Raw genomic sequence first — 14,212 nt, 5'->3', positions numbered from 1 at the left:
CACATCATAGACAAAAACAAATTCCCGATGGATTAATGACCTAAATATGTAAGACAAAGCTTTAAACGTTTCAAAAGAGAATACAGGGAACAGTTATATAACCTCATCATAAGAACGAATATCCTTAAAAGTTCAAATACCAAACAAGACATAAACAACTGATAAGAATGGACAAACATAGGAGCAAACAATTTGCAGATAAGGAACTCTGAACACCTGACAAGCAATCAGGATACAGCAATTAAATCATCCCCAGCATACTGAAAAACAAATTAAAATATTGGTACCAAGTGGTGATGAGGTAGAAAGGGGAACTTTCATACACTGTTGATGTGATGGTAATTGTTACAGTCACTCTGAGAACTGCCAATACCGAGTTAAGCTAAAGGTGTGCATATCCTATGACCCAGCAGCTCCAGTTCTAGTTTTATTCCTTAGAGAAACTATCGTACAGTAAATGCATGAGGAGAACTTTATCAGCATGCTTACTGGAGGATTGTTTGCAATTGTCAAAAACTTAGGTTCCAGTTAAATAACCCTCCAAAAGGGAATTCACAAATAAGTGGTGATATAATTCTATATTGGAATACCAATATAGCAGGAAATATGAATGGGCTAGCTTTATGTGAATGAACACAGAGTAATCTTAAAATATCATGTCACAAAATGATTCTTCAAATGTGATACCACTTACATAGGTCTGAAACCGACAAAGCAGTATTACATAATGCTTGCATGTACATACACATATGGTGAAAATGTAAAAATGTACAAAAAAGGTACAGGTACTCAAACGTCAACTTCAGAATATTCGTGGCCTCTGGGAAAGGAGGTGGGGAAAGGGAAGATTGGTGGCCTTTGGCTCTATCTGTAATTTTTATTCCCTTATATTCTTTTCAAAGCACTAAAGCAACTAGGACACAATGTTAACATTTTTAAACCTGAATAATGGACACCTGAATAATACAGTATTCAGTCTTTTTCTGTATCTTTGAAATGTATCATAAGTAAAAACAATATTTACAGGATGCTACAATAGATGTTAGATGTCGGTTCCAAGCTGGCACTGAGGACAGAGCAGGTGGCGTGGTCTGCCCCAGTGTGCTGAGGAAGCCTTCCCAAATGGCACTCATACTACTCTCATGAAGGATAAGAAAGAGGCTCCAGTGAGAGAGGAAGTCTTGCAGAGGAGGAAACAGCATGTGGGAGGCCATGACCAGCCATGGTATTGTGGGAGCTGTGTGTCACCTGAGGAGCCCAAACAAAGTGGTAGGACATATGCAAGGTGGTGGGAGGTGTGGCTACAATGGGAGGTGAGGGCTGTCTAGGCCGTAGGTCAAGATTTGGTGTCTTAGGTTAAATGTTTGCTGCAAGCTCTTGCTTCTAGCTAGAATGTCATTTTTCTCTTCCAACATACCAGGTCTTTGTTTCTTTCCTCCTCTCCACTCTTCCATTAGTTACAATGTGACATCTATTGAGTCAGAGTTGCATTTTTTGGAAGGACCTTAGCAATGAACTACTAGGTCAATCCCCTCATTTTATCCAGCAAAGAATATATTGTCCCCATTGAGGACAGACCACACTGAAAGTTTTTATCTTGGCCATCCAATTCAACTCAGCTTTCTGTAAGAACTGATTCCTAGGAAATTTATGAAGGAATCAGGGGACAGACTGTTTCTAGAGTTCATTGTTCACTGGTGGAAATTTTCATGAAAGTATACTGTGATATATACAGATAGGTGCTTAATAAATTAAAAATTATTTTGACGGATTCTCAATTATGAACATTTTTAAAAAGTTGTCTAATCAATTTTCTGAAGAAGGAAATGGGGCAGCATCTCATTCCACCCCCCAACTTTGGAGATTTTTATCCTGAGAGAAGGATTAAGAGGAAGAATGCTTTTGGTTTGGTCACCATGCATGAAGACAGAGCTGAGACCGAGGACTCAAGTCTAGGTGACGGGGAGGAATGGGGGACCTGGGAACAGTTAGCACAGAGATAATGAGAATGACTTGGGTAGAGTCTGTTGAATTTCAGAACATGACTACACATTCCAAAGCAATTTGATTCATGCCCCTCCCCCAGCACCAACCACCATTTGCCATAGCTCAGATAAACAAAAACAAGATTTTCTCAAGGATCCTCTGTAATATTCTGAAATATGATTTCTACCATGAAAGGACTATCTCTGTCTTTTCTGATTCAACTCCACCTCTCAAGAAAACCTTGCCCGTGAGAAAAATAAATATATAGGGTGCCCTCCATTGAGGGAAGTGCTCTTATTCCTGGTCTAGTCTCCTCCCTCTCACTTTGGTTTGAAACCTTCATTTCCTGACCTTCCAGGTCATGCTTGAACCATAGGTAAATCAGAATGTCCATGAAGAATTCCTCTCATTTTATAAGACTACAATCAACAGAGATACTAGCTCAGGTGACACAGACAACATTTAAGAAAATATGCACCATTTAAGAAAATTTAGCAGATCTAGTATACAAGCACTAGTATGACCAGTATGGACTCATGAACATGGTTTCTACCTAAACTTTATGATTAGTATGGATAGCAGCATGAATCTGGATTTGAAAATGAAGATTTTATTGATTCACTCATTCTTTCTTCCAACGACTAGTGATCTAAACAGTTCTGAGCAGTCTCTTCATGTTATCCAACTTATGCTTGCATTTATAATTAGCACCTCAAACTGTACATTTGCAGGTAATGGACCCTTTCCTTCCTGGTTGCTGATCTTTTTCCTCTTCTATATAGGTTTGAGCTAAGGTCATTTTGGAAAACAGCAGCACATCGCTTATTTCCTACCAAACAATCCAATGTCTCAGGCTGAGGCAAAAATGCCTGCACTACTAGCTCAGCAATTTGTTCTCTTTCTTGACCTGGTGAAATGCTGCCATACACTACAAAGCATTATATACACTTTTGCTTGCTTTCATTGTTAGTTGCCAATAGTTATTCATAGGAAAGCTGTTTAGCTTTTTATTCCAATATTACATATGGAAATATGTGTATCTCTCATTCTTTACATGTTAACAAAACAGGAAAATTTAGGCAGAAAGCATTTCCTACCATTATTGTGTGTCTTCTATATTACTCTCATGCTTAAAAGCTTAGTAACACAAAGCTTGTCTCTGTTTGAAAGTGTACCTAAGACTGAAATGATGTCAGCTATTGGATGATTACATGCAACTGTCAAAAACTGAGCTCAGTTTTGCTAATGCCTGCCTTGGGAGTTCACTCTAAATGAATATGATGATGGGTAATAGATCCCAAACTGTGTGTAAATGTTCTGAACAACTCACAGTTGACTTAATATGCCATTTAAGAAATATTAGCAGATCCTGATACACCAACACAGTTGTATAACCTATATGGGCCCAAGAACATACTAACAGGAAGGCTTTGTGAACTATGATTGTAATTCGGGGGCATTAATGCCTTTGAACCAAACATTTCTGACCACTTTCAACTTTGGAACATCAGGTTCAGGCTATTGAGCAAGGTTTGCACCTACCTTTGCAAGCAAAACAGGAATGTTTTATTTTTAAGGTACAGTTGAGTTAGGACTTAGGAGAGTGAAAGGCTTCTTTGCCTTTAAGGAATTGACAGATAAGGGGACACAAGCCTGGAAAATAATGGTTGCCTCCTTGAAATAAAAGGATTTTAACCTGGGGCTCCAGGTCTCCTGACATACTGCTAATTTTGGAAAAGGAAGAGAAAAAGGGAGTCTGGAAAAATACTTCACATAGTTAAAGTTTTTCAAGATTTACTTCAAATAGTTTCTATGCATTAAGTTTGATAACATAAAAATGTTGCTTTAATGTCCACACACAGAATATTTCCTTCATTTTTAATCATATCTCAAAACATTTTCTAAGAGTTGATAATTTTGGTCAAGGCTTAATAATTCTCTATTTTCACCTGCCAAATTTCAAGAACAAAGACATGCAATTAAAAAATGTAAGTTATTACAAGATTTGGTAGTGAAAGACTGTCATTTAGGACTCCTTTTAATTAAAAATGTTTTTATTGGTGTATAGCATGTTATAGTAGTTTCAGGTATACAGTGTATTGTTTTGATAATTACATACATTATGATCAACTATATTTCAGTTAAAAAAGTACAAAAATATCATATACATTACAAAATGCTCACCATGATAGCTGTGTAGTTATAGTACTTTCTTTAAATTGATAAAATGGAAAGGTAGATTCACTCCCAGGATTAGTGTGTAGATCCCAACAAACATAATAGGGTTGCCCTTCATTTTTAGGAAGTCCTCCAGGAATGGCTTGGAAAGATATTTTCACTTTCACTACGGCCTCCCCTCTGTGCACAGTTCTGGACAGCAGCGTGACCAAGTGGGGAGTGACTTGATGGTGAACGGCCAGCATTTGTTTCAGATCTGGGCTCTGCCTCATTCACTTGAACAGCTTTGTACACTTTCTTTCATCTCTCTGGCTTCTTCCTTGTCAGATGGTGGTCAAAACACCTTAAATCTTGGAATTCATGTGAGGATTAAATGATCCCTTTTTTAGTTAGAAATATCTGATATATATAAAATGTACAATGTTATATAACGTTTCATTTGAATGTGTAATGTTTAATATAGTTGTTATGTAAATATATCTTATCAATAAAATATTTAATATATTCATCAAGAAAATTCCAGAGTTTCTCAAACACACTGGAAGCCAACCCAGTGTTGGGTCCTTCCCTGCCTCCTCCCTACAATGGCTTGTTTTCCCCACAAACTCATCTCTGTGAACTGTGACTGTGAATGGGTTGTGTCCTTTAGAGCATATCCTTATCTGTATATACATGCTCATCTATTCTTCTACTCTTAAATCCCAATAGCACACTCTAACATGATCTCTCTACCGACCCCTCTTAACCTTTCTATTTATCCTCCCATTCCTCTAAATAACATTCCTTTTATGTGTAAGATGGCTACAAACTGTTATAATAATTCATGTGGATATAACATGTATCACAGAAGTAAAGCTCTATAGACATATAATGTATAAAAGATAAATATAATTCCTCTAATTCCTCTTTTGCATGCTCTCAACTGTAAAAAACTACTTGTGAAGCTCACCAGATCACAGGATTCTGGAGTGCTGGGAAGTGGAGTAAATCCTGGCTAGTTAAGAAGCAGAGATATTCCTTTGATCATTTACTTCACAAGTCTTAGAGCATATTGTAGGGTCTTCCTCAGCAGATTAGAGCATCTCAGTTTACATGGAAGAAATAATTTACATGTCATGCATTCATACACCAGCAATACCCACTTAAAATCCTCCATTCGCTGGCTACTCACAGCTACCTGACCCCCACAGTTACATTTCATGTATAACTGAAGTTCTCACACTTGGAAAAAGGGTCAATCTGCCTTTCTCACTAATGTTACATTATCCTGCAATGTTATCTTGTTCTGCACCTGCTCTGGACGCACACAATTGTGATTCTGTCCTAATGGCCAATATCATTAGCTGATCATAAGTTTTTGTTAAACAGCCCTGAGGGGCTCACCACACTGTAGATACAATCCTAACCTGAGAAGGATAACATCACTATCAACTGCAATCTGTGTTCAAGTTTGAAATGGCAGGAATCTGCCAATACAGGTGATAGATAGAAACTTGTGCGTCCTATTTTTACCTCTGTTCTCTTCACCACCAGCAGCGATGCTCTGCATGGGGGGCAAGGTTTCTGTGTCCTGTGCCTGTGGGCTAATAACCTTTCTTGGTTGTATTTCACGATGCCATATGTTTCTGTCCTAAAATAGTACTGAGGGTCCTCTGAAGAAAGAATAGCAGCTCTCTGCATGTCAGTGGGATGGCTGGAGAAGGAAAGGTGTATTTGCTATTAAACATATTTTTTGGCTTAGATTTCTAATTGGCAAAATGCTAACTGTGTAAACCTGGGAAATTTATTTAATCTTATTGAGGTGCTGTTTCCTGAAGCATAAAATGGAAATAATGTTTCCATCTTCTGGTGTTACTATGATGACTAAGTAAGGTGATATATAATATACAAATACACACATTTGTCATTGCTGTATTAGTCTTGATAGGCTAGATTAATCTTCCATATCAATGCTAAAATTTCAAGCATAAAACAACGTAAGTACATTTCTAATGCTACATGGCCCCTGTGGGTCAACTGGTAGGTTTGGCTTACTCCAGACTCTAAAAATTAGCAGCCACTATCTTGAACTTCAACATATCACTCCTAAGTCAGAACTAGTTACCTAGTTCCATTCACCTTCATGGGACTTGGATGTACAAATTACAGTCCTACTGCCATGTACCTGAAGATAGACCTATTTGGAGAACAATATTAATGCCTACAGTATTTGTCTTACAAAAAATAAGAGCATTTCATAGCCAGTTCTCTGAATGTTAACTGTTTCATTAACAATACCTTGTGGAAATCCTTCCAAGCCAACTTCTTTAGATGGAACCCATTATTTTTAGTGGCATCATGCTATAAATATACCATAATTTATGCAGCCCTTTATTGGTGGTGGACTTTATTATGTTTTATTGCAAATAAACGCACATAGCAACATCTTTATGTTCTCCTGCTTTTATTTCTAAAAGATAAACATCCAGAAGTTCTACATCTGCCAAAGTGGACCCATTTCTAAAAAAGGAAACATAAAGCTATGTTTATAAGTCTATAAATCTCATTTAAAAATGGGATTTAGAATTTGGAGCAAAGTGGAAAGAAACAAAATACTTCAGAACAACAGACTTCTCACTTACTAATCTTTAGCAGTTCTCAACCTCTACCTAATCTATCCTCTATTTTTCCACAGACATGAGCAGAAATACCCGATCCCAAATTTTTTCATTTAGATTGAGAGTCTTCCTTGGGTATTGGCACTACAGATTTGAAAGATGCTTGACACAAGAACTTGTAGAAGATTTCCTACCAGACATGGTCTTCTTTCCATCCCAGTTACAAAGGTTATATTCACTCTGACGGAATGGCCAAGGTCCTCTTATTTGAACTTAGGAACTAGAGCACTTCAGGCCTCTTCCCAGCCATGGCAGTTCACAAAGAGAAATAAATATTCTCAAATGACACAGCAATTAAGAAACTGTAAGAATTTACTCCTGGTGATTTTCCTTCATCAACTCTTTCTCCTCCTGTTTTGTCTAAATGCTTCCAACATTCCCTTCTCATCAGGTTGCTATCTGCTAAGCATTTGCAGAACAATTTGAACAGAACAATACCTTAGTAAGTGTATTTGTCACAAGTCTAGAAGTAAGATTGCTTCCTATTCAAATTTTAGGAGAAAAAAGCAAACCCTTAGCTAGAACAGAAACAAACCCCCACAAAGACACAAAAAAACCCGCTCACATCATTTAGATGTCTCAACTATTACTTTTAAGAACTCAAGTTCTGAAAATAGAGATATGAAATTATTTCTTCAAACCTACTGTCCACTGACTGCTCCCTGGCTCTTCTACCAAAAACCTGCCAGGTTAGATTCAGAAATAATAAAGGAAAAGCTAAAGCCAAAAGAACTTTTACTATAGGCTATAGGCTCCAAAACAGTTTGAAGAAAAACAGTATGGTAGAAAGTCCTTTTTGGGGCAGAATAAAACCTTGCCAATTGTACAGCTGCTTTCTAACCTTTATCTGCAGGAGTGACATTCAAAATATTTAATAACGACTTGTAAGAGTCAGAAAGGATATTCAACCTATTAGAAAAGATGCTGGCCATAAACAATCCCCACAGCTGTACCAGTTCACAAGGGCTGAATGTGAGCTCCCTTATACGTCACTGAATTGCCTGAAAAATTTTCACTGGCCTCCCACAGCAAGCTCTGCTCATGTCTCCTTGCTCAGAATATAAATGCATTGTACTAAATATAAAAAAGCCTAGAAGCTGTATCTCCCTCTTAGACAACCTACTTCCATCCCTTTCCATATTTCCATTCCAGCATGTATAAAAACGAAAACAACATACACACACGTAGCAGCAGTGCAATGAAATTCTGTGTTCATGAACCATTTGGAAGTAATTTTTAACCCTGTTCTTAAGTTTGTACTTTGTATGTTAGCTTACAGTTCTGGTTTTAACATATTACACATTTAGATTGAACTTAGACAATAGGTGCTCTACTTATTTTAGAAATATAACATATTGTTAATAATTAGGGAGTATATTAGTTTTCTAGGACTGCTGCAACAAATTACCACAAAGTTGGTGTTTTAAAACTATGCGTATTTATCCTTTTGCAGTTCTGGGGACCAGAACCCCAAAGTTAAGGTGTCAGCAGAGCTTCCATTCCTGACCTTCTTCCAGCTTCTGCTGGCTGTTGGCCTTCCCTGTGGCCACAGTGCTCGGGCTCTGCCTCTGTCTTCACACTGCTTTCTCCTCTCCTGCCTGTGTCTTCCCATCTCTGTGTGTCTCTCCTTTGTTTATCCTTTATAAGGAAACTTGTCATTGAATTTAGGGCCCACGCAGATAATCCAGGATGGTCTCCTCATCACAAAGTCCTTACTTAATTACATCTGGAAGGGATCTTTTCCCAAATAAAGTCATATGCGTATGTTCCAGGAATTTTCATGGACATCTTTTGGGAGGTGGCAGTCACCATTCAACCCACTAAAGGGATGGTAGGAACAAAAAAGGAGACAGACAGAAGCAGGAATAAAATTTAATGGATAGTTTGAATTTAAATTTTTTAAAACTATTTAGAAAGAAAAAAATCAATTTTTTCTTACATCAAATATGTGTAGAGATATTTATCTAAGTATATCTCTCTTTGAATGGTTCCACTGCTTTGCCTTGTAAAGACATTAATATTTTGTATTTTTACTCTACCTTTTTCAGAAGAGTTAAGCACTAAATGAGCATTTTCAAATGTCTACCCTTAACTTTGGTTTTGACTTCCTTTAAGCTTAATAACTTTTGAGCATTACAAGTAGGGTAAGGCCCAGACGAGCAGAAAGCAGGAGAAAATCTCAGTTCCCAGGTGATCGAACGCCATTTCTCACTCAGATCTGGGGAGTCTCAAGGTCTGCAATTCCTTCACATCAGCTCAATAGTGGTGTCTTTTGGAAAGCCCAGTTTCTGCCTTGGTGGCCGTGATGCTCCTGCCAGGCTCCTTGACCCCCCTCCTCCGCCCCCCGCGGTGAACTCGGAGCCCATGAGCTTGCATTCTGCTCACACTGCCACCACCATGGCATCACCCCTCTGCCCCCAGCTGCTTCGGATCAACCTTCCAGGGAACTTCTTCACTGGCTCCATCCCTTCCAACTAATCACTGCAGAACTCCCTCTCCACAGAGCTCCCACTCAGACATTAAATGCGTGTTTTTCAGTGGCTACTCCTAGTTACAAATCTGCACATGTGTTTTCAGCTGGGTGTGTTCTGTTATTCTTACATGTCTTTTCATTGAGTGTCTCCTCCCTCCTATTAAATTTTAAGCTCCTCAAGATCAGGGGTCCTGTCCACTATTTACTTTGGAACCCAAATAGGTATTCCACTGATAGGTAATTAATACTATTACTGGGCTGACATGCAGGGTGTGCTTCTCAAGCCTTAATGTGTCTCCAAATCACTTGGAGGTCATACTAAAATGCAAATCCTGCGATGACACTTGAGATGCCGCATTTCTCTCAAACGCCTAGGTGTCCGGGATCTGCTGGTCTACGGGATTATACTTGGAGTAGCTAGATTTTAGGAGCCCCAACAAGTTTCAAGAAGGGAACCTATAAGTTAAGTGTATCCTAAAGAGAAGAGGGGAGCAACACTGCCATGCAGCTAAGTGACATTGAAAGTGATCACAGGGGACTCTTTCCCATTTAGATCATCTGGGTAAAAATTCCATGCAAGCCACGTAGGCCCTGTGTTGAGAATCCCTGGTATAAGTGAGAGAATGTTCTGGCATATCCTTCCCTTTAGTGTTTTCCTCCTTTATTTTATTTTATTTTTTGCAGGAGTGCTGCAGGATGACCATTTTCTTCCATTATTGATGTAGGGAGATGAATATCAATAGCAGCACTATTGCTGAGCCATAATTACAAGGATCATAATTAAACATAGATATGTCTTATGGGATGAGAAAAACTGTGACCCTGTTTAAGGCATCTCTTGGCATTGAGCGCTCTAGGGACGTTATAAGTGAGGCCTTCACAAGAAGGCTTCCCTGAGATAGAATTCAGGGTACAGAGGATGGTCAAGAAAAAATGTCAGGCATGCACATCTGCTCTGCTATCTGCTGAGGGTCAGAGGAAAGGCGGTGCCAGAAGCCACCGGACACAGCACTAAGGGATATTCCATCCTGGTCCCTCTCCACACACTTCCTATTATAACAACAGAACATGTGCTTCTCTACACATTCAGCCTGAGACACTAAAATGCAGGCATCCTCTAAGAGCAGCATGGTCTAATAGACCTTTCAATGATGATGGAAATACTCTACCATCTGCCCCATCCAACATTGTAGCCACGAGGTGCATTTGACTCTTGGGTCCTTGAACTATTAGTGTGACTAAAGAACTAAAATTTATTTCATTTGAATTAGTTAGGTCACAAGTGGCTAGTGAATATAGTATTGGACTTAAGAGTTAGAAGCTACTATCTCAGGGAAGACAGTGTAGGAAGATGGATCACCAAACAAAGGCATAGCTCTCTGAAGAACACCTTAGTCCTTTTCCTTGAGTGAAGTAGTCTTTAACTTGAAAAAAGAGCCTCCACAGCTGCTGGGCATGGCCTTTAGTGTTTGAGCCTTAAGCTGGTGGTGCTATCAGCATTCTCTCTGCTGTGATGCCACTTGACCCATGAAAATAGAGCCACCCAAAGCCCTCAGAGCTGGCTTCATACTCAGGGAGTGAACAGAAGATTGCTGCAGTCTCAGTTGTTTTAATAGGTCCTTATGGGGTTTATATTCACTGTTCTGACTGGTGAGGCTGAGAGTAAGGTGGAAAGGCATGCAGTTTAAAAGACCCGTTTGAGAAAAGGTGTGTTTTTGCTTTTCAGAAGGTAGTGAAAAGGTAGTTCAGCTTGGGAAAGGGATATGAGGATTTGAAAAAGAAAGTAACAAATGTTTGCCCATAACACAATGCAGTAAATCCCCCATAGAGCCCACCAGTGTGATAAATGGGCCCTTTGTTGCCTGTAAGGTAAGGCTTATAACGAGCCAGGGGCTGAGTGACATGATCTGACATTCACAGATACAGTGAGATTTCCCTGTGGCTGAATTGGCTGGCAATCTAGGGAGAAGGGAGGGGTCCCTGAAGGCCCTGATGGGCACCAGGAGAGACTTTGTTGGGATGTAATTACAGAGAGCACATCTCCAACCACCGATTCCACTTCAGCCCCTGGCATCTCCTTCCAGGGCAGGCTATGGCAGTTGGGCACCTGGCGTTCCTCACTACAGAATGAAAATGAAACTCTGCATGTGCTGATGGGGGCAGAACATTTCTCAGACAAGTAGTATAAATGATGGAGTGATAGGACTGGATGATCAGAAGCATATAGTAACAGTGATGTAATATCCCCAGGCATGGTTGACACTTTCACTTGTGTGGTGAACTGTGCATAAGCAATGTGCCCAGTTGGAGGAGAGACAACAGTGATCCACCCCTTGTGGAGGTGTCAGTCACAGGAGATTCTGAAATTATCTTTGAGGAAGTTCCTGGAAACAACTGGTGGTGACAGTGAATCCTTTACCCAACACTATTTCAGCAGGTGAGGAAAGAGGGCAAGGGTTGTGGCACCCAGAAAGGCAGTGTGGTGGGAAGACTGAGGCTCTGCAGTCTCACATACCTATCTGTAAACACCTGTTTCACCACTTAGGTTGTGCATCAAGATCACCTGGGGAGCTTGATGAAGATACATATTCTTGTGCCCTACACTGACCCTGAGTCTCAGAGCCTGGGGCCCCCCAAGTTCTCTATTTAATAAATAAGCACCCAAGGCAATTGTGATGAGTTTTCACTAAACCTTAGCTCTCTAAAAAGTAATGTAGGACCCACAATATCTGAATCAGAATTATTGCGTAGACACTGTGATTTTTCTAAGTTCAGAAAGGTTCAATAACCTAGATGTTATCATCGAAGCCATGGATTTGCCTTAAGACACTGTTTTGTCTTTGGGAATCTCGATCGATGTCATTTGCCTTGCTCAGCCGTATTCACTGGGCCAAGACCACTGGGATCCCAAAGTTGCAAGTTGTCGTTTCCTAGGATTGAGGAAAAGCAGCCTTTTCTCCTCCTTTTTACCCTAAGTTTTAATGACACTGGTGTAAGGCCCCCTTCAGGCTGGGGGATTTCTACTGAGGGTGAAAACATCAATTACGTTGAACAGGTTGCAGGCTCCAGTGCGAGTCAAGGACTGCGGGTTGACCCACCGGAGGAGGGTCATTTGTTCTGGCCCAGGAGAGGCGCTTGCACCCCGAGGGCTCCCAGCGCAGCTGCCTCCCGCGTGGTACATCTTGCTTTCATTTGGCAGCCGAGGCTGGAAGGAAAGAGGGAGGGGGAGGCTGGCGTTCGACCCTGGAGCCCGAGAGCGAGCGAAGGTAGCAGCGCACCCAGCGGGCTCCGACCGCGGGTGCGGAGCCGCACGGAGGGGTGGGGCTCCCGGGGGGGGGCTGCGCACGTGAGGCCGCGAGCGAGGCGGGAGCGGAGCGGCTCAGGTAGGACCGACCAGCGCCCTCCGGAAACCCTCCTCCGGCCGCGGGATTCGGATTGGCTCGGGCAGCGAGGTCGGCGAGGTCAAGAGACCCTCGGCGCCTTCCCCTGACCCGCCCCGCCGCGGGCCGACGCCGTGGAGGCGCGGGTGCGGGGCGGCGGGGGCATGCCGGCCCGGCGGCGGGCGCGAGCAGCAGCGCGGGGGCCCGAGCAGCGCCCTGCCCGGGGCGCCCGGGGGCCGGATGGCGGAGCCCACGCGCGCCGCGGAGCCGGGGAGGTTTGCGCTCCGCTCGCCGCGCTGCAGGGAGGGCGCGGTGCCAGGCGCGAGCGCCCAGAGACCCAAAAAGAAGGCTTTTTATTTGCTGAGGATGAAGCCCCTGAAGGAGCCCGCCCCCAACAACAACGTGTCCTTTGTGATCCATTGTCAACTAGGCAAGGAGATCAAGCACATTTGCAGCAACAGCAGTCGGGGGGAGGACGCCCGGGACGGTGAGTGCCGGGGCCCGTCGGGGCGGCGGCGAGCGCGGGAGGCGGGGAGGTGGCCCTGCCGGGGCGGCTTTGGGGGCAGCGCCGGCGTCTTTGCCTGGAGAACTGCGGGAACATCCGCCCTCTACCCTGGCGTGACACCCGCCGGGACTTTGCAGGGTGCTGCACAGAGCCAAGCCTGAACCGCATCCGTGCACGTACCAGTGATGTGTATGTCGCCCCCCAGTAAGGGGTTTGAAACAGTTAAAGGGGCACCTCGGGTTTTCTTTGGGAAGGTGGGGCTTTACGGGATTTGTCGGGAGCAGCATTAGCTCTAAAAAGATTATTACACCTGCCTTCTTAGCTTTCTGGGCTTTTTTAGCTGTGCTCGCGTCCTTGCATTACGGTAGGATGAGGGCTGTGCTGGGCCGCGTTCCAGATGTGCGCTTCGGGTGGGTTCCCTTTGGAGAGGAGGTTTGGCCTCGGCTGCGGCGCCCAGCGCCCTGGAGACTTGTGGAGTTGTTGAATGGTGTCTGTTCAGAGTAAAACATGGCCGTGATTTTTGGAGTGCCGCCGCTGGCCCCTCTGGGAATGATGCCTAATGGCCAAAACGTGGGAGGCGAGGAAGGGCCGTGCAGCGGCTTCTTGCAGGTGAGCCTGTGCCTGTGGGAGCCCCAGAGCTCCCCACATCCGATCTGAAGGGGGGCGGGAAAGGGTGCCGCGCTGCCCGCGACTCTGGGCAAAAGGAGCCCAGAGCAGGGGACAGCTCGGCGCGGCCCAGGCGGCAGCCTCTGCAGATGTGGGCGCGCCCGTGCGGCGGTGCGTTTCGCCAGGAGCCTCTAGGCGGTTGCGAAGCAGCGCAGAGCTGACTTCGGAGGGACACTGAAGGTCGTGGAAAAGTTTTAGGCAGTAGATTTTGCATGGAAAGCATTAGCCACTGGCCAGCCAGAGGCTCGTCGCCGCGTTTAACACTCACACCTGCTTGGGAGGCAGATTTTCCTATCAACCGGGAGGATTTTGCTTGTTTCTTTTGAAAGAGCAAATATTACTTAGGACCCCTCCCGTTCTTTGTCAG

General features: G+C 43.0%; 1 protein-coding gene across 8 annotated transcripts in view; it reads left to right on the top strand.

Annotated features, from left to right (window-relative positions):
* PHACTR1 (phosphatase and actin regulator 1) overlaps positions 1-14,212 on the top strand; it is a 507,238-nt gene that overhangs the window by 242,244 nt on the left and 250,782 nt on the right. Inside the window, exons 1-2 of one of the 8 annotated variants that reach the window (XM_036877168.2) lie at positions 12,444-12,677; positions 13,105-13,161. The exons of 3 other annotated variants lie outside the window; for them this stretch is intronic. Coding sequence is in view for 2 of the 5 variants with exons in the window: in XM_036876905.2 (XP_036732800.2) it covers positions 12,915-13,161 (247 nt within the window). In the remaining 3 variants the exon portion in view is untranslated. Of the gene's footprint in view, positions 1-12,443; positions 12,678-12,712; positions 13,162-13,252; positions 13,369-13,448; positions 13,789-14,212 lie in introns of those variants that run through there. 4 more of the 8 variants (XM_036877236.2, XM_036876905.2, XM_036877101.2 and 1 more) reach the window with 4 other exon arrangements.

Source organism: Manis pentadactyla, chromosome 16 (genome assembly GCF_030020395.1).
Source record: "Manis pentadactyla isolate mManPen7 chromosome 16, mManPen7.hap1, whole genome shotgun sequence".
NCBI classification, from domain to species: domain Eukaryota; kingdom Metazoa; phylum Chordata; class Mammalia; order Pholidota; family Manidae; genus Manis; species Manis pentadactyla.
The sequence above is the reverse complement of the archived record's forward strand: the minus strand, read 5'-3'. Positions and strand labels throughout refer to the sequence as shown.